This window comes from Nannospalax galili, unplaced genomic scaffold, assembly GCF_000622305.1.
Source record: "Nannospalax galili isolate Female #2095 unplaced genomic scaffold, S.galili_v1.0 scaffold108, whole genome shotgun sequence".
Taxonomy (NCBI): Eukaryota; Metazoa; Chordata; class Mammalia; order Rodentia; family Spalacidae; genus Nannospalax; species Nannospalax galili.
This window is the reverse complement of record NW_008358988.1, coordinates 1384760-1405944: the sequence shown is the minus strand read 5'-3', so window position 1 is coordinate 1405944 and position 21185 is coordinate 1384760. Positions and strand designations below refer to the sequence as shown.

At 47.4% G+C, this 21185-nt stretch overlaps 1 protein-coding gene across 1 annotated transcript in view; it reads right to left on the bottom strand.

The window, feature by feature from the left end:
- The window catches only part of Abcc12 (ATP binding cassette subfamily C member 12), an 82955-nt gene that overhangs the window by 42018 nt on the left and 19752 nt on the right, over window positions 1-21185 (bottom strand). Inside the window, exons 9-17 of the mRNA XM_008822627.3 lie at window positions 18982-19089; window positions 16849-17127; window positions 13277-13348; window positions 10640-10764; window positions 7448-7520; window positions 5832-6035; window positions 2300-2434; window positions 2108-2183; window positions 1947-2018 (exon numbers count right to left, since the gene is read on the bottom strand). Of these exons, the coding sequence (XP_008820849.1) occupies window positions 1947-2018; window positions 2108-2183; window positions 2300-2434; window positions 5832-6035; window positions 7448-7520; window positions 10640-10764; window positions 13277-13348; window positions 16849-17127; window positions 18982-19089 (1144 nt within the window). The remainder of the gene's footprint in view (window positions 1-1946; window positions 2019-2107; window positions 2184-2299; window positions 2435-5831; window positions 6036-7447; window positions 7521-10639; window positions 10765-13276; window positions 13349-16848; window positions 17128-18981; window positions 19090-21185) is intronic.

The following is a 21185-nucleotide window of genomic DNA, read 5'->3' as shown; positions in this document are numbered from 1 at the left end:
TCTTGTGTCTTCATTCTGCTTTTTATTGACTGTTTATTTCAGAAACAGTGTTTGCCAAGTCTCCCTTGTGAACCTCAAACTTGTAAACGTCCCCCTCAGCCTCCCTGAAGCTGGGATTCCAGGCCTGTGCCACCACACCTGTAAATGTATTTCTTACTACACATTAATGAGGATCGGCATTTTGTGGGTACTTTGAAGACTTATGACCCAAGGCTAGAGCACAGAGTTGGCGCTCTGAGGACAAGGGATAGATGACAGCAGTCTAAGGAGAGGAGGTGGCCTCAACACCTAGCTCTGGCCAGTCTCATCTCTCCTCTCTTCCTTCCTAGAATTCACTCATAACCTTACCCTCAAGCCCTCCATCCACTCCCATCTTCTCATTATACTATCCCTAGAAAACTCATACACATCCCTGAAGGATCAGTGCAAAGGTTGCCCCTCTGTGAAGCCCTCTCTAACCCGTTTGTTCCAACTCCCCATTACTCTTATCCAAGTTTCCTATGGCTACTCATTGCCCAGGACCTTCACCAGGCCAATAAGATCCTGTGAACACAGCATCTCTTCTCTTCCAGCCTAACTCAGGACCTGGTACACAATTCAATGTTTAGAACTTATATATTGAGGGGCTAGAGAGATGGCCCGATGGTTAAGAGTACTGGCTGCTCTTATATAGAGAACCCAGGTTTGAATCCCAGCACCCACATGGTGGCTAACAACTGTCTGTAACTCCAGTTCCAGAGGATTCAATGCCCTCTTCTGACCTCTGCAGGCATTGCACAATATGGGTGCATCTTCATACATGCAGGCAATACAGTCATACACATAAAATTAAAATAATAATAAATAAAATATTTTTTTAAATAGCCAGGTATGGTGGTGCACACCTTTAATCAAAGCTCTTGGGAGGCAGAGGTAGGCAGATCTCTGTGGGTTCAAGGTCAGCCTGGTCTATATAGTGAGTTCCAAGCCAGCTGGGACTACAGGGAGATCCTATCTCAAAAAGACAAAATCAATCAATCAATCTCAATTAATCAATAAATGAAACTTTGTTGGAAGGGTCCACCCTTGATTCCTTCACTGCTTCACAACCTTTGTTTGATGCTCCTGTGGGGTGAGGTCAGCTCTTGGAGTTGCTTCCATTTCTAGTTCATTTCCATTGCTTTGACCTCTCCAGCACACAGTGATCTAACTACTGAAGGTTTTTATGTTTCAGGCACTGTGCTAATCACTTCGTGGATAGTTTCTTTAACCTTTGCAAAAGTCTAAATAGAGGTTGGATCTATTATTTCCCCATTTTATGATTTCAGAAAGTAAGATTCAAGCCAGACATGGTGGCGCATGCCTTTAATCCCAGCACTTGGGAGGCAGAGGCAGAGGCAGGCAGATCTCCATGAGATCTAAGCCAGCCTGGTCTATACAGCCAGCTCCAGGCCAGACTGTGTCTCAAAAAGTCCAAAAAGCAAGAAAGCAAGAAAGCAAGAAAGAAAGAGAAAAAGGGAGAGAGAGAAAGAGAGAAAGAAAAAGAAAAACAAAACTAAGGTTCAGAGTGATCAAGTTTCTTGCTCGTGGTGGCCAGGAAACAGGGAGACACTACACGCACTAACTGAGGTTTCCTCCGTTTCCCCCTTTACTCCACCTGGGTCCCCAGCCTATAGGATGGCGTTGCCCTCATTTAGGGTGAGCCTCCCCTTGTAGGTAACCGTCTCAGGGAACATCCTCAGAAACAACCCAGAAGTGGGTCTGACTAGTCTCTAAGGTACTTTGCAACTCGATCAAGCTGACAGTTGGGATTAAGCAGCACAGGCTCACACTACAGGACATACACAGCAGGACATACAACCCTAGCTGCCCCAAACAATATTAACTGTGCCTACACTCTTCTATCCCTGCAGCAGAGGCCCAACATGTATCTCAGGGCAACAACCAAGGGAGAGGATGGTAAATACCTTTTGTGTCTACAAGTTCTGAATCTGTTTCTGGTTCTTTCCTTTCATCTTTCTCGTCTCCTGAAGCCAAGACTACAGTTAAGGGGGAAAAAATTAGAAAAAAGTCTGTGTGCACTCAGGATCCAGGGCAGAGAGAGGGGAGACTCTAAGTCTGTCTGTACCAGCATCTTCATCTCTCTGAGCAGGACCCTCCTTCAGGGTTTCCCCCACAGCTACATTGTAAACGTGCTCCGGATCCTGAAGATAAAATGAAATTCCTACTGAAGGCCAAATGACAGACTTCTCCCAGGTGGGAATCACAAGGCAAGGCTCTCAATCCGCCCCCACACCCCCACACCCCCATCCACAGTTACCTTGAATTGCAACCCTCGGAGGTCCTGAATCAGTTTTGCATAGTGCCCTCTCTCTTCCATTAACTCCTTGTGAGTCCCCTTTTCACTAATCTTCCCATCTTCTAACAAAATGACTTCATCACAAGACTCCAGGAACTGCAGAGACAGTACAGATCAAAGATAAGCCAGTGCCTTGGAGAGCACAAAGGCCCCACACCAAGCTCCCATGCGGCTGTCCTAGGTGCATCTCGGTACTGAGTTTTCAATCTTGGCACTATTTACATTAGGGAAAAATAATTCCTTGTCTTGAGAGGGGCTGTCCTGTGTATTGCAGGCCATTTAGCAATCTTTGTGGTCTCCACCCACTGGAGACAGTAGCATGCCTTTCCCTAGTCTAGTTGTGACAAGCAAAAATGTCTGCAAGCATTGCCAAAGGCCCCTGGGGGCCCCAGCTGAGAAGCTCTGGTCTAATTCCCATAGTACAAAATCTGGACTGATTGCCACAGTGAAGAAACTGAACCTGGGGGCTGGAGAGATGCCTCAGCTATGAAGAGCACTGGCTGCTCTTACAGGGGACCCGAGTTTGATTCCTACCACCCACATGGCAGCTAACAACCATCCTTAACTCCAGTTCCAGGGGATCCAACACATTCTTCTGACCTCCACAGGCATTACATGACACAGGTACACTTATACACATGCAAACAACATACATACACATAAAATGAAAATAATAAATATTTTTAAAAAAGAAACTGAACCTTCCTTTGCTTCTGCTCCCTAAATGAGCTGCCCTTCTAAGAAACATGATTGTGGAGATTTGGAAATAAAATTAACTGTCACTGTAGCTGTGGTTTGTTAGAGAGAAGAAACATGGTATCAGACATGTCCCTCTACTACAGCATTAGGAGCCCTGCCCCCACTGAGCCCAGCTCCACTGAGCCCTGCCCCACTGAGCTCAGGACACCGCACACACTCCCTGCTCTGAGTTACAGCTTAAATGGTAAGAACAGATATGTGGCTACAACATTACGGGCATCCCACCATTTTATACCAAACGCTTCTGCTTCTCTAATTCCAATGCTTTTCGCTGCTGTATCAGCCCCGTGATTAAAGAATTCTGCTGAAAAGATCCCCTTTCATTTTGGAATAAGGCAAAGCTCTCCCCATCAAAGGGCAGGAAGGCCTCTCCTAGAGGAAGGCAAGATGCTATGAGACTGAAAATGGTTCCACCTAAAGAAGCCTTTCAGCAGGGCTGGAGTTCTCCCTTTGCCCTTTGGCTTGGCTCAAGGCCAAATCCCATCCGGCTGCTCTTGATTAGAATCCTGATTTGGGGAACTGCCTTTGATGGTTATACACCTGGTGGGGTACACCATGCCCAAATGGTTCAACAAGACTAGTTCTGACAGCTTATACAGGTCTGGCCTCTATGTCTCCTCTGAATTAATTGTGCATGGTTTGTCCTCTTCTGCAAGCAGCCCATGCTCGAGCAGCCTGGCATTCAGTGTCCAGTGGAGACGCTTTCTAACATGACCTTTCCCTTGTAGACAACCTCTTACTTTTGCATAGCATCCTCTAATGTTTCAAAATCTGATCTCATCTTATCTCTCAACCTCCTGCAACTCCTATTTCAAGAAAGCTGATTTTCCAGATAAGGAAAGGAAGCAGAGAGAGCTGGTTACAATCCTCAGCCTTTTCTGCCAGTGTTGAGGTCCACAGCCCAGTCTCGGAAGGCCCCAGAAAATGCTGCTCAAACCAGCGGGTCCTCAGTTCATTTCAATGACCCCCGCCCCCATTCACTCCAGTGACACTGGGAAACTTTGAGCAGCCTTGTTCTGCAAATGCCTATGAATCAGACCTGCTAGGTACCAGCAGCTGACCACTGGCCTCATTTCATTTGTTTCTTCAAGTAAACAGAATAGTGATCGCTCTGCCCAACCACTTCAAAGCATCTGAGGTCAAAGCAGCAGAGAAATGTTCTGGAAAAGCCCCAGGGCTGCAGTTTGAGGTTCTGGGTCCTCTCCTCCCCCACAAAGGAAAGGATGATGATTATATTGAGATTATGGCGCCACCTGGTGACCTCCTTCATCTTCCTAAAAGAAAAGTGAGGTAAAATGACCTTGGAGAAAGGTTTAATCCCAGAGACTGATTCTGGTGAAAACAACTACTTGGCTATTAGTATTAAAGAAGGACCAGCACTGGGGCTGTGATTTCCCCTCCATGAGGACTCCTGGAGGGACAGCTCCAACTCACACCTGTCAGGAGGACCAAGGCCTTGTCCTCCAGGACCAGAACTCCTCAGGAAGACAGCTCTTCCAAGACTGTGCTTACCACATTTAGGACCCTGGCTGAGCCATAGCCCATTTCCTGTCAACACATGAGAACCCAGCCTTCTCCTGTACCCTGACCCTTTGCCTGCAGAGGACCTAGGAGCTCTTGTCCAACCAGCCTGTCTCAGTGTTCCTGGAATAGTAGATCACCTATAGAAGAAACCAGACTAGCCACATGTGCAAAATTTTAATGCCTGGAGCTTATTCTGGAGTGGTTCAGGGAGAACTGGCTTTCCTGGGTCTTTGAGAAGCTCCTCCCTTCTCAGGGTAGTCCTCCTGGCTGAAGCCAGAACACCCTAACACGCAGCCATAGCAACCTCATTTCTGCTTCAACCCTCCCACCCTCACCAACTTGACTGACCCTTCATTGAAAGGCAATGAGAGCTGCCTCCTGCCCTCAGATCAGGCCTGCTGAATAAGCAGACTGGGCTTCTGTGCCCCTCCCCAATGGGTCATCTCTCAATGCCTGTGGAATGTCTCCTCATCAGGAGAGTTAGAGGGAGAATGAGAGAGCATCTCTGGGGACTTGTCATGGGGAAAGTAGAGGCAGAAAGCATGAGAAGGGAACCCTGTCTTGTCATAGGTAGAGAAGGGTCCTAGGTGCTCATCAGGGCATTCAGGACCTGTACATGGACAGATGCAACAAGAGCATCGCCACCCGCTCACTCTGTGTAAGCCCAGCCACTTTCTTCAGAAAGAGTCATACTCCTGTGCCAAAGGAAGACAATTCAACTTCTCAGCGGGGAGCAGGCTCTGAGAAGGCAGAACTGCCCTGAGATCACAGCCTTGACCCTAAGCCCCTTTCCTGGGCGTAAAAACGGGTACCTGGGCCTCTCATCAAAGGAGTCCATGACTATCATCTCTAGCCAAGGTGCGCCTGACCTCAGGCCTGTCCGGCCCGTTGGAGGAATTGTTTCCTCCTGGCTCCCCACCTCCTTGCCACCAATGGCCCAGAGTCAGAGTCCAGGAAAGATCTTGTCCCCACTGATCCCAAAGATGAGGCCAAAGTAGTTCATGCATAGAGAGGGGCAGGCAGGGCTACCTGGAAACTAGGGTGCCTAGAGGACTCGTCTCTGTTTCCTGCAGCCCCTGTCCTCTCCATACTCTGTCCAGGTAAGGCAGTTGCAGATGGGAAAGGCATGTTTAGGCAAAATAGGAGTCTCTATACACATCAAGTGCTGCACCCATCCCAAGATCTCATGACTCCTGCATGTCCCTGTCACCTGTAGTTGGTGAGTCACCAGGACAACGGTCTTCCCCTTGAGTGTCTTCTTAATGCACTCTTCAAAGACATGTTTCCCCACATGGGCATCCACAGCTGACAGTGGATCGTCCAGAAGGTAGAGCTGACGGTTGGCGTACACAGCACGGGCCAGGCTGATCCTCTGCCTCTGTCCCCCGGAGAGGTTGATGCCCCGCTCCCCGATCTGTGGATATGAATAATGGCATTTCCCATCATTGACCCCACCTGCCACTGTACAGTTTTTGGAGACCAGGAGTTTCCTGAACTGACCATCTCTGCACACAAGCTCCTGGGCCCACCATACTACACACTGCTGAGTGGGAAGAGCCCCACCTCCCTCACTTCCCCAGAAAGCCTGGAGGACAGTGCCAACTGAGGAACAGTTCTTTCTGACTCTGAGTAAGGAGTGCCTCCTGCATGACTCCAGTCCCAATTCACAGCACACTGGGAGGGGTGACCTTGACTGATAATACAAAGGAGAGTTCCTGAGGCAGAAACTCTACCAGAAAACGGTTAGTGAAAAGGAGGAGGAAGCCCCTGAGAGCAGGGATCTCTCTGCTCGCTTCCTCCTAGGCAACCGTGTGCTCTGTGAAGACAAGGCTTGTACTCCCTTGATCACTTGTCTATCCCTAAGGTCCAGCACCATCTGAGACATGAATTAGATGCTCAGTAAACATTTCCTGAAGGGATGAAAAGCTTTGGTTACTTACTTCAGGGGATCCCATCCTCCTGATCCCCAGATGGATCCCCCTCATGCTCAGGTGCTCAGCTATTGAGCACCTGCTGAAGACAGGACAAGAAAAGTGCTGTATGTATCAGGAACTCACACCTTCGCACAGGGAGTTGCACACATAAAAATAGTGCCCAACACAACCCACCACGTGCTAACCAAGAAGCATAATTATAGCTCTTAGAGGCAAATTGCTCCCAACTGTAGGACTCCAGAAACTTCTGTGAACATGGGGTTGGAACTCTTAAGGGTAACAACTGAAAGCAGACCCTGAAAGACTTGGAGGTGGCTAGACACCTTGACTGGCGGGTGGCAGGGGGAAGGGTAGAGGCACAATTTGGGAGGCCAGAGCCACATGTGTAGCCAGGAAGGCTAACCACTCCAAACACGGTGGGCTGAGGAGAGAGGAGGGTGGCACAATGACTCTGGGTCACCTGAATCAGCAGGCTCAACCCAGGACAGAGCCAGCACTTTGGACAAGCAGCCCAGGAACGAGGTCTGAAGGTGATACAACACTCCTGGGCTGTACGGAGCCATGGAGGCAAGACGAGTCCCTGAGACTCCGACTGTGTGGGTGCTCTGTACCCCTGCTTTGAGGTTACAGAGCGGACCCTTGAGGTGAGGGGGAAGTTTTCACGGGATCCTTTCCTGAGATGATAGGTAGGTTGAAAGTGGGCTCTGGGAGCAACCATGATGAGGCAAAATACAAGGAGGCTTGGTGGTACCCCCGTTGAGCTGTCCACTGAGTGTGTATCTCAAAGGAGAATTTGGACTTTACCAACATTTCTTAGGGGCTTTCTACCTTTGGGACATGTTGATGTCAATCAGAGGCCAGCTGGGCAAATAGGATTCCCAGCTCTGCTCACCTCTGTCAGGTCTCCATAAGGGAGGCTGCTCAGGTCTTTCTGGAGGCCACAGACATGAACTGTGTGCTGATACCTGTGGGAACAGAAGTTAGAATGGTAAGAATAGCGTGCAGCCCTGCTGCCTGGGCTGCTCCTGGAGGCACCACGTGTGCTGCTGGGACAAGGTGACAATCCTGCTGCCTCGTCTATGATGTCCCAAGGGCAGTGTCTCCCTCGCTCCTGAGGTCTCTCCTTGACCTGGTACAGAGTTAACTCAGAGTTGGCCCCTCCCATTACAGGGAAGGTGACCCCAAAATTCTACAAATGTCTACAAATTCTGAGGGTGCCGACTAACACTGCTCCCTGAGTCAGAGAAGGGAGTCAAGCATGTGGGTTGAAGTTGTTGAAGATGGTTTCCAGGAGGATACAGCAAGGCCATGAATGGAAGAGAGTTGTATGTGGTAGAGCAGCACAGGTCAAACGTCAACCCTGACATCTGCTGAACCCCTTCTGCTCCAAAAAGATACCCTATCTACCCATCATTTCTGCCAGGTTATAGAGAACAGGACATAGGCACAGAAGACCCCACTTCTAGAGAGAGGAAAAAGTGGGAACCACTTGCCAAAGTCGACAATCACCCAATTGTCAAGCCTGGGAATTTAGTCTCTGGGGAATGTGACTTATGAGGTCTAAGCTAGTCCTGCACAGCCAAGGTTCTAGGGCAAGCACCTTGTCCCACTAGGCACAACTCGGCCCCAAGGGAGAAGCATACGTCTTGGGGAGTCTGGTACCATGACATCTAGTGAGATGTGAGACCCTATGGTAAGAAAATCATCTCCATCCACCTTCATCATCACCATCACCATCAGGATTCTCTTTCCTTAAGGCATGACAGAGAGTGGGCCTCACAACTCAGACTCTGCAAGACACGGCTTCCCAATAAAACGGCAGCAATAGAAAACAGATAAAACATGATCGGCCGCCTTTTGAGTGATATACAAGCCCCTGACCGCACTCAGCAGCTTCTATTACAGAGCCTGGGCGCAGCCCTCCACATCAGACCCATAGCCCAATTTGGGCTAGAGTACACAGTATTTATTAACAGAGGTTTTGGACTCAGAACAATATGGGTTTGTTGAGCAGAGCGACTTTCAATAAGTGACTGTACCTCCCTCAATAAAACTGAGCTAATCATTCCCATTGGTCTGGGAATGGAAGAGGAAACCAGCAATGCCATCGATACAATGTCTGCCACAGTCAGCGAATCCAGGCCAGCTGGGGCTACAGGGAGACCCTGTCTCAAAAAATACAAAAAAAAAAAAAAAAAAGTCTGCCACACTGCAAATTCCCCATCAAAGGAGTTGACAAGACCTTCAACTGTGAGACTGAGATTGCTCATCACATCCTCCCATCTTAAATCTCCTCCACCTGATTCCTGTAGCCCTGAGAGCCACAGTTTCTACCCTAGGACCAAAGCTCTGCTAACAATGCCCCACGTATGAAACTACTCCATTTACCTTTCTAGTTCCAGTTCAAATGCCACCCTCTCTCTTTCTGATCCCCCACTCTCACAGGACCCTGAGCACTCCAGACAAGTCTCCTAACACTCAATGCATTCAGCCTCCACGCACTGCCATTTCCGAGTCTCTTTCAGCCCTTTCTGGACTTGAGTTCTGTTATGGTTTAAATCTGGAATGTACTCCACAGGTTCATGTTTTAAATACTTGTTCCCCAGCTGACGGCACTATTTGAGAAAGCTGTGGAACCTTTAGGGTGTGGGGACTGGATGGCAGAAGGAGGTCTCTAGGAGTAGGCCTTTGACATTTCTACCCATCCCCTAGTTCCTGCCTCGCTCTCTGCTTCCTGGTCTGCTGTGATGTGAACAGTCTTTGCCATATACTGCCCTAGCTATGAACTGAGCTATTCCCTCATGCCTTCCCTCCCATGATGCACTGAAACATTCTTAAACTGTGAACCAAAATAAATCTTCCCTCCCTAAAGTTGCTTGTGTCAGGCATTCTGTCACAGTGGTGTGAAAGTAACGAATACAAGCACCGTGGGAGCAAAGATTCATGGGTGGTGTCTGTGTGCCTTACGGTGCCCTGCACATGGCAGGTTTTGATAATATTTGCTCTCTACACTTTCTCATTGATAAATTAAGTCACTCTCCTTCCAGCCTGCTTCTGAGGAAAGAGAAGGCATTCCAGGCAGGGATGGTGGAGGCATAGGCAAATTCGGCTGCAGTCAGGAGGCACCCGGCAGAGCAGTTTGGCTTGTGGCAAGGACTCCCACCACTGATCAGAACTTCCTGTGACACCTGAGCCTTCAGTCGATGGGCATCACAGCCAGGGAAGGAGGGAAGGTAACAGACTTCCTGCTGGGAATACACTTGCTGCCAGTGCCCACCATGGAGTACAGAGTTTGTGGGCTCAGATAAGAAAGTCCAAACTGTAACTAGATTAAGATCAACTTTTCTTCCACACTGCAGCCCTAAAAGGAACAAACGATGCAAGAGCTCAAGACATAAGTTCAAGACTCAAGTCCACGTTTAATAGCCTGGACCTTGAACCAGTCAGCTCTCTGGGCTTCAGCTTCCCCGTCGGTGAAATGGGGATGTGATGCCTGGATCTCCCGGAAAGGAGTGCTGAAGGGACTCAGACAACACAGGCAGCTGTGAGACGTCATTACTTTCCAGAGCTCGAAGATGATGACCCAACATGTATCAAATAATTATAACTGGAACTTTGATTTTATTTTCATTAGACCATTTTGAGGACACTACCAACAATATATCCAGATAGTGCCCGTGTGAATTAATAGTGTCAAAACTGATTAATTATGTGCTTTCTTCTCATGATTTCAAGCAAAGTTTTGGTTACTTAGCCTAAATAAAAATTGCAAGATTCATTTTTCTCTAGTCAGACAACATATGCCCTGTTACAGAGAACCTCAGAACATATGGTACTCTGCCCTGGGAATGAAGTGTCAACCGCATCCTCTTTGCAGCATGCCATGTGGTCACAGGTCTGCATGCTGTGCCTTTCCTGAACTCCTGGGTCAGAAAAAGAAAATTCAGCACCTGTACAGATCTCGTGAATGTTTCATTAGAACTCATTAAAGAAATCCACTTGGTAATCATTACCAATGGCACCCACATATGCAGCAGCATGGACCAACTGCAACAGTGCCTTACACTTTACAAGTTAATAATACCTTTGGTGATTGTACTTCTCTCCAAATAATATGTTCTCTCTCACGTTTCCATGAAAGATCCATGCTTGCTGAGATACATAAGCCAAAGGTCCATTGACAGCCACAACCCCTTTCTGTAACTGCATCTAGAGCAACAACACCAGAGAACCCTTAGAAGGTAGACATTGGTTAGGAGGATACAAGGGGGTCTGGCTGTAAACCCAACTGTGCAATCAAGAGTCTCAAGGTGAGACACCTGTAAGGGCCAGGCAGAAAAGATAGGGAACAGGTAGCCATGAGTCTTTTGGCCAAAAGGAGGGTATGGGTCTAGGCTAACTACAGTAAGTAGCAAGATTCGGCCTGGGATTGACAAATAACAAGAGGCCCACTTCCACCAGGTGCACTGGCTGTATCCAACTCTTCTTAGCCAGGTCCTTGAGAATAGAGTACAACTTACACCACTGGGGTAGTGGCCCTGGGATGCCCCACCTTAAAGAAGCAGCCTTGATTCCGCTATACAGTTGGCACCATGCAAGAATGCAGGTTTAATGTGGCCAGAATTGTTGGGTTTTTTTTTTTTCAAGAAGAGTGGGAAATCTAGGTTCATGTAGAAATTTAGGACTTTGAGGGGCTGGAGAGATGGCTCAGCAGTTAAAAACACTGGTTGTTCTTGCAGAAGACCCAGGTTTGAATCCCAGCACCCACATAGCAGCTAACAACTGTCCATAACTCCAGTTCCAGGGGATCCTACAGCCTCTTCTGTCTTCCGTGGGCATTGCACAACATGGGTGCACTTACCAACATGTAGGCAATACACACATTCACATAAAACAAAAATACAAATATTTTTTTAAAAAAGAAAGAAATTTAGGACTTTGAAAATATTGGGCAGTCTAATTAGAAAACGTGTGTGAAGCCCAGTTTGTGACACTGAGTATGTAGAATCAGTTAAACTAACCCTACAAAGTGTGCTGGCTTCTGACAGATAATGGCAAACACTACTGGTAATAACCATCTAAAGCTAATGAAAGAGAGGATTTGCAGGGAAGGCCACAACACTCAGGATGACGACCATGAGATGATGGCAGATTGGCTGAGCTGGTAAGATGTCAAAGGATGCCTTGTGGTTTCACCTTAGGAATGGTTCAAGGGGCACTGAATTAGACTTGGAGAAGAGACAATGATATTAATAATAACAGCTCTAGAAGCAGTAGGTACCTTCCAGGGACTGCTAAATATAGTTAGCATGCTTATCATTGGGGAGTTAACCTATAACTAACTAATATGTACATTGGCTTATTTATCCCTTACCACAGCTTTCCTAGCCTCTCTGACAAGGGTCAGAATGGTCACTTTCTTTGTCCAAGGAAAGAAGGAGCCTATTGGCTTAACCTCCATGCTACTCTGCCTCCCCTGTCCATGGTAAGGGGAGTGATCCCATGCCTGTTTATGAAGATGGATTCTTTTTTCTCCTCTGGAGAAGCTCCAGAGGAGTAGATCAGGGGGTAGAATTTAAAAGGGAGCAAGTTTCATTCCAATGGACTCAAAACACTGCAAAAAGGGAACTGGCTGTGAACAAATGTGCTTCCCAATGCGGGGGAAGTCTGAGCAGAGGCTGCATTATCTCTCACGTTGTTGAGGGCCTATGCTGTTAGGTGGGCAGTGGGGTTGGTCATTTTCAGCATGCCCACTGACTCTAGGGTTCTCACAGAAGCACACGTGCTGAGTCTCAGAGCATGGTACCTCAAAAGCCTACCAAACCCAGGCCCCACTTCACCTCCAGGCAGGGCAGTAGCAGTCACTCTCCCTGCAGAGAGTCACAAGAGGCCAAAGAAGCCAATCACATTGGAGCTTGGAATGATGCTTCCATTCCGGTGGGTCCTGGGAGCCTCATGTTGCCATTTCTTCAGAGGTTTCCCAAATTCATTCAACTATAGGCAATCCCAACTCATTCAACCTTCTCTTCAGAAACAAGTATGGAGGACAAGGAGTACCCACCTCAAAAAATTTCTCCTTCATTTAGGGTAAAATTTAATAACCATGACATTATGAAGGTCACCTATGAATATAGTAAATCATCTCACCACTTCCTTGGGGTCCCAGAGCTAGAGGTAGCAGAGAAGGGACAAGAGCCAGGAACCTCCCTTTTCCTATACAAGCTTTGCAGAAGAGCTAGGGTCACATTGCTGCCTCCATGCCTCAAGGCTCTCAGGCAAGTATTGGGGTTTGTTTGGGAAACAAACAGAAAGAAAAATACATCAAAAATCACCCTAAGTCCCAGGCGCCTACATTCTCCACCAAGCTGCCTTACTGGCTTTTATAAATCAGGGCAGCCCAAGTCATGGGGGGAAACCATGGATTTAATGTCCCATCAGTTTTTTGGACTAATATGGAGCAGGCAAGGATGCAATCACCCTTTAGCACCTATCCTTGGGAGACAAACCCAAAGATCGTGAAAAATTTGACCCTTATCTAGCCAAGGGGCATGGAGCTACAAAGTGCACTAACCCAAGGGAATCTGCCATGCTCACAGGGACCACGTGCAGCCAAACCTGGCCACTCTTCTATAGGCTCCTTAAGTCCCTAAAGTCTACAGGAAGGAAATCCTTTCGCTGTCCTATTAATGCAAAGTCTTCCCGGCTCTCACTATACACTTACCTGTCCTAGGAGAGCTGAAATGAGGGAGCTCTTCCCACTTCCAACATTCCCACATATTCCCAAGACTTTCCCCTGTCAAAGAAGTAGAGATAATACAGTCACTCCCTTAATTGTCAGAGGGTTGTGAGCCAAAGGTATCACTATGTTGACCAGGCCAGGCCAAGCCAGCCAAGAGGCTACTGCCAGCTCTGCAAGGTAGCAGCTGCAGCCTCACCCCCAAGCCCAGTATGCACAGCTTGGTAGGATGCAGAGATGTGAGTTTTAATTAAATGCCCTCCCTTGTGAAACTAGCAGAGTGCCCAGAGGACTTTTAGAAATCTGGAAATCCTGTTCACACAGTAATGGAAAACAGCCTTGTGCCAATCTGGGGCATATGGGCTCTGGAAATGAGCATTGTCCTGTGCCTGGAGTCCAGGAAGGCAGGTCGAATGGGATAAAGGGGACGTGGCCCAGGAGAACGAGGGAAATCTTTGAAGTGTGGAGAGTTGAATGATTTCAGAAGTCAATTTTTGTGAAATCCTCCATCATAACAACTTGATTTAAATAAAGTCATTCCACCATTTCTACAGGTTGGGCTCGTGGATGACTTTATAGCTGTAGATGTGTCAATTCAACCATCAACCATCCCTGAGCATCTACGATATACCCGGCATTGCTACAAGTACCAGCAGCAACCCTGACTCCAGGGTCACCACAGAGGCACACCCTGGATCCCAGTGCAATCCTACCTGCCCAGGATATGAACACAACAGGTGAACCTTATGTGAGCCCCCATACAGCTTATGTTTCAGTCAGGGGAAATGGACAGAAAAGCAACTGAAATACAGACTTCATCAAAAGTGCACTATGGAGCTGTAGGAAGAGGGGTGGTAGGGATGGGGGACAAGGAAGGCTCACTGGGACGGAGATGCATTAGCTTGTGCTCTCCCAGAAACACATGCTGAGTCAGAATTTGAGCCAAGGAAGCTTGTTTGAGAGGTTCAGATAGCATCTGGAAGGAAGACGGTGATCTGGGAAGAGAATGGCACCAGTAAAACATGTTCTGCTAAGTCAGCCCACACAACAGGCAGGTCAAGTCCTGTGCTGCACAGAAGTTTGAAGAATCTCTGGGAAAGTGAGCATAGTTTTGTATGATGCCCCAACACTCCTTCATTGCCTGAGGACTGTGGGTAAGATGTAGAGCCCTCAGGCTCTGATGTAGACTTGGCCATTGTTCTAGTTTGTTCTTCATTGCTATGACAAAACACTCTGACCACTACCAACTTGGGGAGGAGAGGGTTTATTTATCTTACATCGCCCTGGTCACAGTTCATCAGGGAGCCCAAGGTAGGAACTCGGGACAGGAACCTGGAAGCAGGAGCTGGAGCACAGGCCATGAAGGAATGCTGCTTACTGGCTTGCTTCCCTGGCCCCTGCTCAGCCTGCTTTCTTATGCAACACAGGCCCACCTGCCCAGGGGTGGCACCACCCATAGTGGGCTGGGCCCTCCCACATCACTCATCAAGAAGATGCCCCTCAGACATGGCCACAGGCCAGTCCAATGGAGGAAGTTCCCCAATGGAGGCTCCCTCAACCCAGGTGTGTCAAGTTGACACTAAAGCTATCCAGCACAGCCATTACAAGGTGGCCAGAGTACACCTAAAGGTCTCGGGTACATGTGACAGGATGGGTGACATTGAATAAGATCTGAAAGCGGAAGGCAGGGGCCACATAGACCTCTGGGATAATCCCAGAGGGAGAGGGTCAACTGATTGCCTGACTGCTACTGTGTTTGAACAGAGGCTACATGTGGAGCATTCTAGGACATTCACAAGTAGGGGTGCTTTAACCCCTTAGAGAAAAGATGTTCTCAACATGAGGCCAAACATGGCTCCTTTCCCACCCCAAGCTAGATTGAACACGCTCAATTACCTCCCAGCCACATCAAGCACATGAAGGGTTACTGTCTGCCATCAGTTACTTCTTTCATACATCTTTATTGAATGCCAAATATCAGGCAAGGAGATAAACATAGACGTGGAGGATAAGCAGCAATCAGGACGGACGCAGTCTCTGTCCTACAGCACTCACAGTGTCATTGCAACTGCAGGTTTATGAAACTGACACTTTCCATTGCAGAAGAACTTCAAGGAGATGAGGCTTTACGGAGGCTCAGCGACGAAGACGCTATAGATATGGACCAGTTTCACAGGTCCTCTGTGTGAACCTCCTTGAGTCCTGGCCATTTCTTGGGGCCTTCTAGACTCATCCTGTTTTCAGCAGAAAAATCAGGAGGTCTGCATCCTATGGCTGCATCTGTACCAGCACTGACTTGGGGTTAAGGGCATAACTGTGAATGACCCTGATCTCATCCCAGAGGGCAGAGCTTAATGGAATTGTAGAGCTAAATGGCCTGAATTTAGAACATTTAAGGGCAGCACTTAAACTGGACATGATTGTTAAAGGAAAGAGAACATCACTTGATCACAGCAGTTGAAACTTACCATGGGCTTAGCACTTTTTTATATAGCCTCTCTATTCTCACAATCACCTTGTGAACTGGGTACTTTTATAGAAATCCATGCAGCACACGTAAAGAGACAGGAACTTTAGGAACTTAGGCAATGTACCTAAGGTAAAATAGTTGGTCAGTGGCTGGACCTGGACCTGAGGTCTGCCAGGCTCCAGAGGCAGGACCTTAGTCCACATAACTCCAATGTCCCAGCAATATTTTCTCCTTACTTCACAAAATGCTCGCCATGCTTTTGATGTACAAACCTGGATGTTACCAATGCACCAAAAAGAGTATGGAGCAAAGCAATGAAGGGCTAAAAAGCAGTTTCTTTGGATTACATCAGTTTCCTGAGCCTGTCTGAAGCAACTAGGGAGCAGTCAGGTGCCGCTCCTCAGAGGCAGGGGAGAGGGACAGGAAGAAAACAATGACTGCATTCGGCAGGATGCATCTGCAATCCAAGCACCATGGTTTTCAGCCCACCAAACATCAAATACCATTTCCAGCGGCTATGAGGCAGATGACCTTGTTAGCTGCAAGAGAGAACAGTCTCCACTTTAGCTGTAGGGCCTCTCCTTCTGTAATGTTTCCATAGGGGAAATGTGGTCAACAAAATGAGACACCAAATTACTAGGCACAAGAATAACGCCAAGCCCTAGGGAGCAAAATCAACACCACCACCCTCAGAGTGCCCCTGCAGGTATCCCAGCACAATACAATAAGGCAGGAGGAGCAAGAGGAAGTCAAGTAGTCCTTAGATTCCTAGCCTTGTCTGAAGGCTCTATCCTCACTCGAGGGAAGGGAGGACCATAGTGTCTGGCTGGTTCAGTGGCTCTGGCCTCCATTTGCTGGGTTGGTTGGACACTGAATTGTGTTTTTTACAACAGTGGTATTTCATGGTGGTTAAGAGTACTGGGGAGGGAGTACTGGATTACAGGAAGCCCCAATGTGCCCAGTTTTTTATGTAGGTGCTAGGGATTCAAACTCTCAGGTCCTCATGTTTGTGCAGCAAGCATTGTACTGACTGAGTCATCTCCCCAGGTCCTTATTACAGCAATACAAAGTTCACTGACACACCCACCTTTCTCACCACAAAGCTGATGTTGTGCAGAACAGACTTGGGGCTTCCACTTTGCCACTCTGGGCTAGCAATTCCGTGGGCTGACGGGTTTTGCTCACTGTATACTTCTGGCCTCTGTTTCTTGAAAAAGTATCTTTTCTCGTCTTGTACTTTCCATGAGTTACTTTTCCTGCCGACTTCTTGCTCCCATGTCAGGGTGGCATTTGCTAAAAGCAAGACAGTGTCTGGGTCTTCTGGTTGGGTGATGTAAGATGGGGGGCTTTTAGCTATGAGAATTTTCTAAGATTAAAGAGACAACATTAAATGGGAAGATGTCATCCATTTGTAAGAATCTTCCCAATCTATTTTCTAATGACCCAACATTTCAGTCTTGACATTTCAACCTAGGATATCCAGAACTGACCAGCTATTCTACCAGGAGATGGTACAGCTGAGATAGTCCACTGCTGCAGACTCTCTGGAATGGGTGCCTATGTGGGTCACCCACATTGAAGAATGCTGATCCAACTATATTTTACCTTCATCTCCAAGACTGTCAGCCTCTGACAGTGGGGGATGGGCTACACTGTATGACACTGACACATATGAAACTAAGGGCCTGACGCTCAGCTTCTGCTATGTCCTCTCCCTCAGTTAAAAAAACAAACAACAACAACAAAAAAAAAAAACGTTTAGAAGTACCTGGTATACATCAGTCTAAGAGATTGTCTATGAGGAGATGGGGGCATGCACAGCTCAGTGTAGTGAAGTGTAGCAAGGACAAGACACTGTAATCACCATAGACGGGACACCTGACTCTCCTACCTGGAAGTCCATGTGGTTAGTGTTGAGCTGAGTCTGTACAGGTGCTGTACAGGCAAAGAACAGGGAGAAGAGTGTGAGTGGGTGAGTAGAAGCCATAGCACGGAAGCCAAGAAGCACACAAAGTGTGATCTGGTTGGTGAGTGTGGCATGAAACAAGTCATTCAGGATTGCTGGGTCATAGAGCTCAAGGTAGAAACAGCGTGAGAGACAAAGATGAAGAAACTGAGGGACCAGTGATGAGGGCTCAAGGAGAGTCCTAGAAGGGACATGGGTTCATGGATTCTGTGCAGGTGATTTTCGGTGGGCATACCGATAACTTAACAGCTGTTTGGGAACTGACTGTAATACAGATGTGTGGAGAACAATATTGGTGAAGGAAGACTGCCTAAAAATCACTGTGACAGTTCAGATGCAAAATGATGGAGGCCTTGATGAAGGGGACGGTCACAGGGACATTACAGAGGTTGGTTAGTCACAAAATAACCAACCAAGCCAGGCATGGTAGCACACGCCTTTAATCCCAGCACTCAGGAGGCAGAAGCAGGCAGATCTCTGTGAGATGGAGGCCAGCCTCATCTGCATAGTGAGTTCCAGGTCACCTAGAGCTACATAGTGAGACCTTATCTCCAAAAAGAAGACAAAAATAAAAAAGAAAGAAGAAATAATACCTCTCCTCTAGTCTAAGAAGTACCTTTACTTGTTTTCTGATATCACAATATATAAAGTGAATGTGACATCACTGGGTTTTGTGTTTAAAAGTAGTAACTGTATGCCTTCCAGTCCAATCTTACAATAGTGCCTCCTAAAATTGAAAGAACACTGTGGTGGGAGCCTCAACGGGGCTTGGATTGCTTGGAAGTAAGAAAATGGGTGCAGGAACCAAGGATGCTGGAGATGACTCTGCACTTCATGGAGACCTGAAACACCTGGTGCCCTTCTGCTTCTCCTGTCTTACCTCAAAACCATCTTAAATGCTCTTTTGCATGTCACCTATATTTTTTATGGCAAATATAAATTACTCAACAGGACAAACTAATTAAAGGGGGCTCATTCAATACAAACCAAGCAGTCCCACTGCTGAAGCAAATTCAGAATCATGCTGTGGCCCAGTAGAGACTGAATAGAGACCATCTTGTTTCCTACCAAGCCAGTCCTCCTGTAAGACCTTGACTGTCACCTCCTCCACTCACTCTGACTGCTCCAACTCTCAGTGTCCACTCAACAGCTGACCTGACCCGCCCTCAAGTAGAGTCATACAGCATCCCCATTCCAAGTATTTTCCCACCCAGAAATGAGATCTCTTCCCTACTCACCCAGTGTTAGTTATACCTTCATTCGCCTTAGAGAGATGCTGGCTTCAGCCGCTGCTTTGACCGAGAAAGGCAAGATAGCAATTGAAAACTTCATTACATTAAACATGGCAATCACACTAAATGCCTGAAGAACAGAAAAGAGAAGTGAGGGTTTAGGACTGCAAGTTGCCTTGGCTCTAAGCCATTCTATCCATGGGTGGTTAAACTCCCTGACACAAGAAACAGCAGCACAGTTGGGATTCTCAGAGGAACACTTTTTCATTTCATGGTTCAGAAACCATGGGGTGGCAAATTAGGGACAGTGGCATCATAATCTATTTTCCTTTGCAGATTTTCACCAAAATGGTAGGAAATGTATCCCCTTATCTGTTGATCCAGAAGGGAGTCTATCCAAGAGAAACCCCCATCTGAACAACTGCGACCATCATCCATAGCATGTCCTCATTCAAGCCTAGACTGCTCATTCAAAGCCCTTTGCATATTTGGCTAGCTCACCTTCTACTCTGGGTCTGTCAACGGCATCTGACCCTGTGGAGCTGCAGCTTCCATCTTGCAAACACACAGTCCCAAAGTCACTCACTTTAGGGGATTTCTCACTGAGTTCTAACCAGTGGGCAGTTAAAACACAACTTCCTCCAGCAAATCCTGAGTGACGCTGCTTGCTGCTGACCAGGACCATGGACAGGTCTCAAGCTTCAACTAATTTTGATTATTTTGTTAATAAGATAATGAAAGATGTTCCTAAATACACCCCTAAAGAGAACTTGACTCTCTCAGGACCAAAAGTACTATCTTGGCTCAAGAAACATAGGTCATGATTGGCAAAGCATTCAGGCCACCTAAAGGTACCAAGCTCCTGGGGGCCAACCTTGGCTGCCAATGCCTTCACAGAAGAAGGTACCAAGGGATTCTGACCCTGGAGACAGAAGAATGCTGTTTTCAGGGGACTTGGTTTCAGTCTAGCTTTCTTCTAAACTACCGTATCAGAAAATATGACCTCATTTGGTTTCAACTCGATTGGTTTGGTAAGCTAGTGCTGGAGAAAAAAAAAATTGTTTGTGACCATCAAAATCAGTCACAATAACTGTCAGTGTTCTGCCTAGGCAAGATATTGACATTCACCAGGCATGATGGCACACACCTGTAGTCCAAGCACTTGGGAGCCAGAGGCAGGAGGATCTCTGTGAGTTCAAGACCAGCCTGGTCTACATTGTGAGTTCCAATACATCTGGGGCCACAGGGAGACCCTGCTTCAAAAAGACCAAAAAAAAAAGATATTGACATTCATTCTGATTTTGGGTTCATGACTGGGTTTTAAACCTTACAGTGAGTGCAAGTGGGCACTGTTGGAGATCCTAAGAAAGGAAAGCTCCCCCCACACCCAAAAATAATGCAGATGTTAATGGGATTAACAGAAGATGACCCAGAAGGAGCATTCTGTTTCTCAGCAGTACTGCCCTCTCCCTCCGAGACCCCTAATGTGGGGTGCGATGCTTCCTCTGTGAGCTTCACTACACTGCACTACACTGCTTCTCCCCTCTCCGTTCTCGCCCCCCACCTTTCCTCCCTTGCTTTTGCTGACTTTCCTCCAACTACTTGTCCTTCAGGCACTTGGTTTAATATCTTAGCTGGATTTTTTTCTTCATTTAAGCCACCAGCCATTTTCCCTCTAGCTCAGCGTTTCTTTACCTTTGAATACTCAGATCCCTTGTTTAAATATATATATCTTACATTCATCCCAATACCCCCTCAGAGGCTTGAGCCGACACCTGCCTGGCCTGGGTGGGAAGCAGGCAACACAAGCATGTGAAGGCCAGGGATGATTCCACCGGCTTTATGCAAAATAACTCATCCCTTCCTCCCAACTACACTGACAGGAACTATTACCAGGCTGTTTCCTGGTAATAAAACCAAGGCCCAGAATGCAATGATTTGTCACAAATCAGAGGTAGGAAGTAGGAGAGGCAGAATTGGCTCCCAAGCTAGGGGGAAGCCTGGCCCCAGCCCTAGTTCTGATCCCTTTCATTTCTCCTGCAGTCTCAAACTTTCCAAATTGTAGCATACACCATAAGAAGAAAAACAGCCAAGTGCTCTGAGTTTCATTGCTCTCCCCAAAATTGTGCTTCAGTGTTAGCAGCTACCCCACCCCTGCACACACAGGGTAAGAATAGTGAGCAGGTTTCTCCTGCACTCAGGTGTAACTCGGGTACAGTGCTTGCC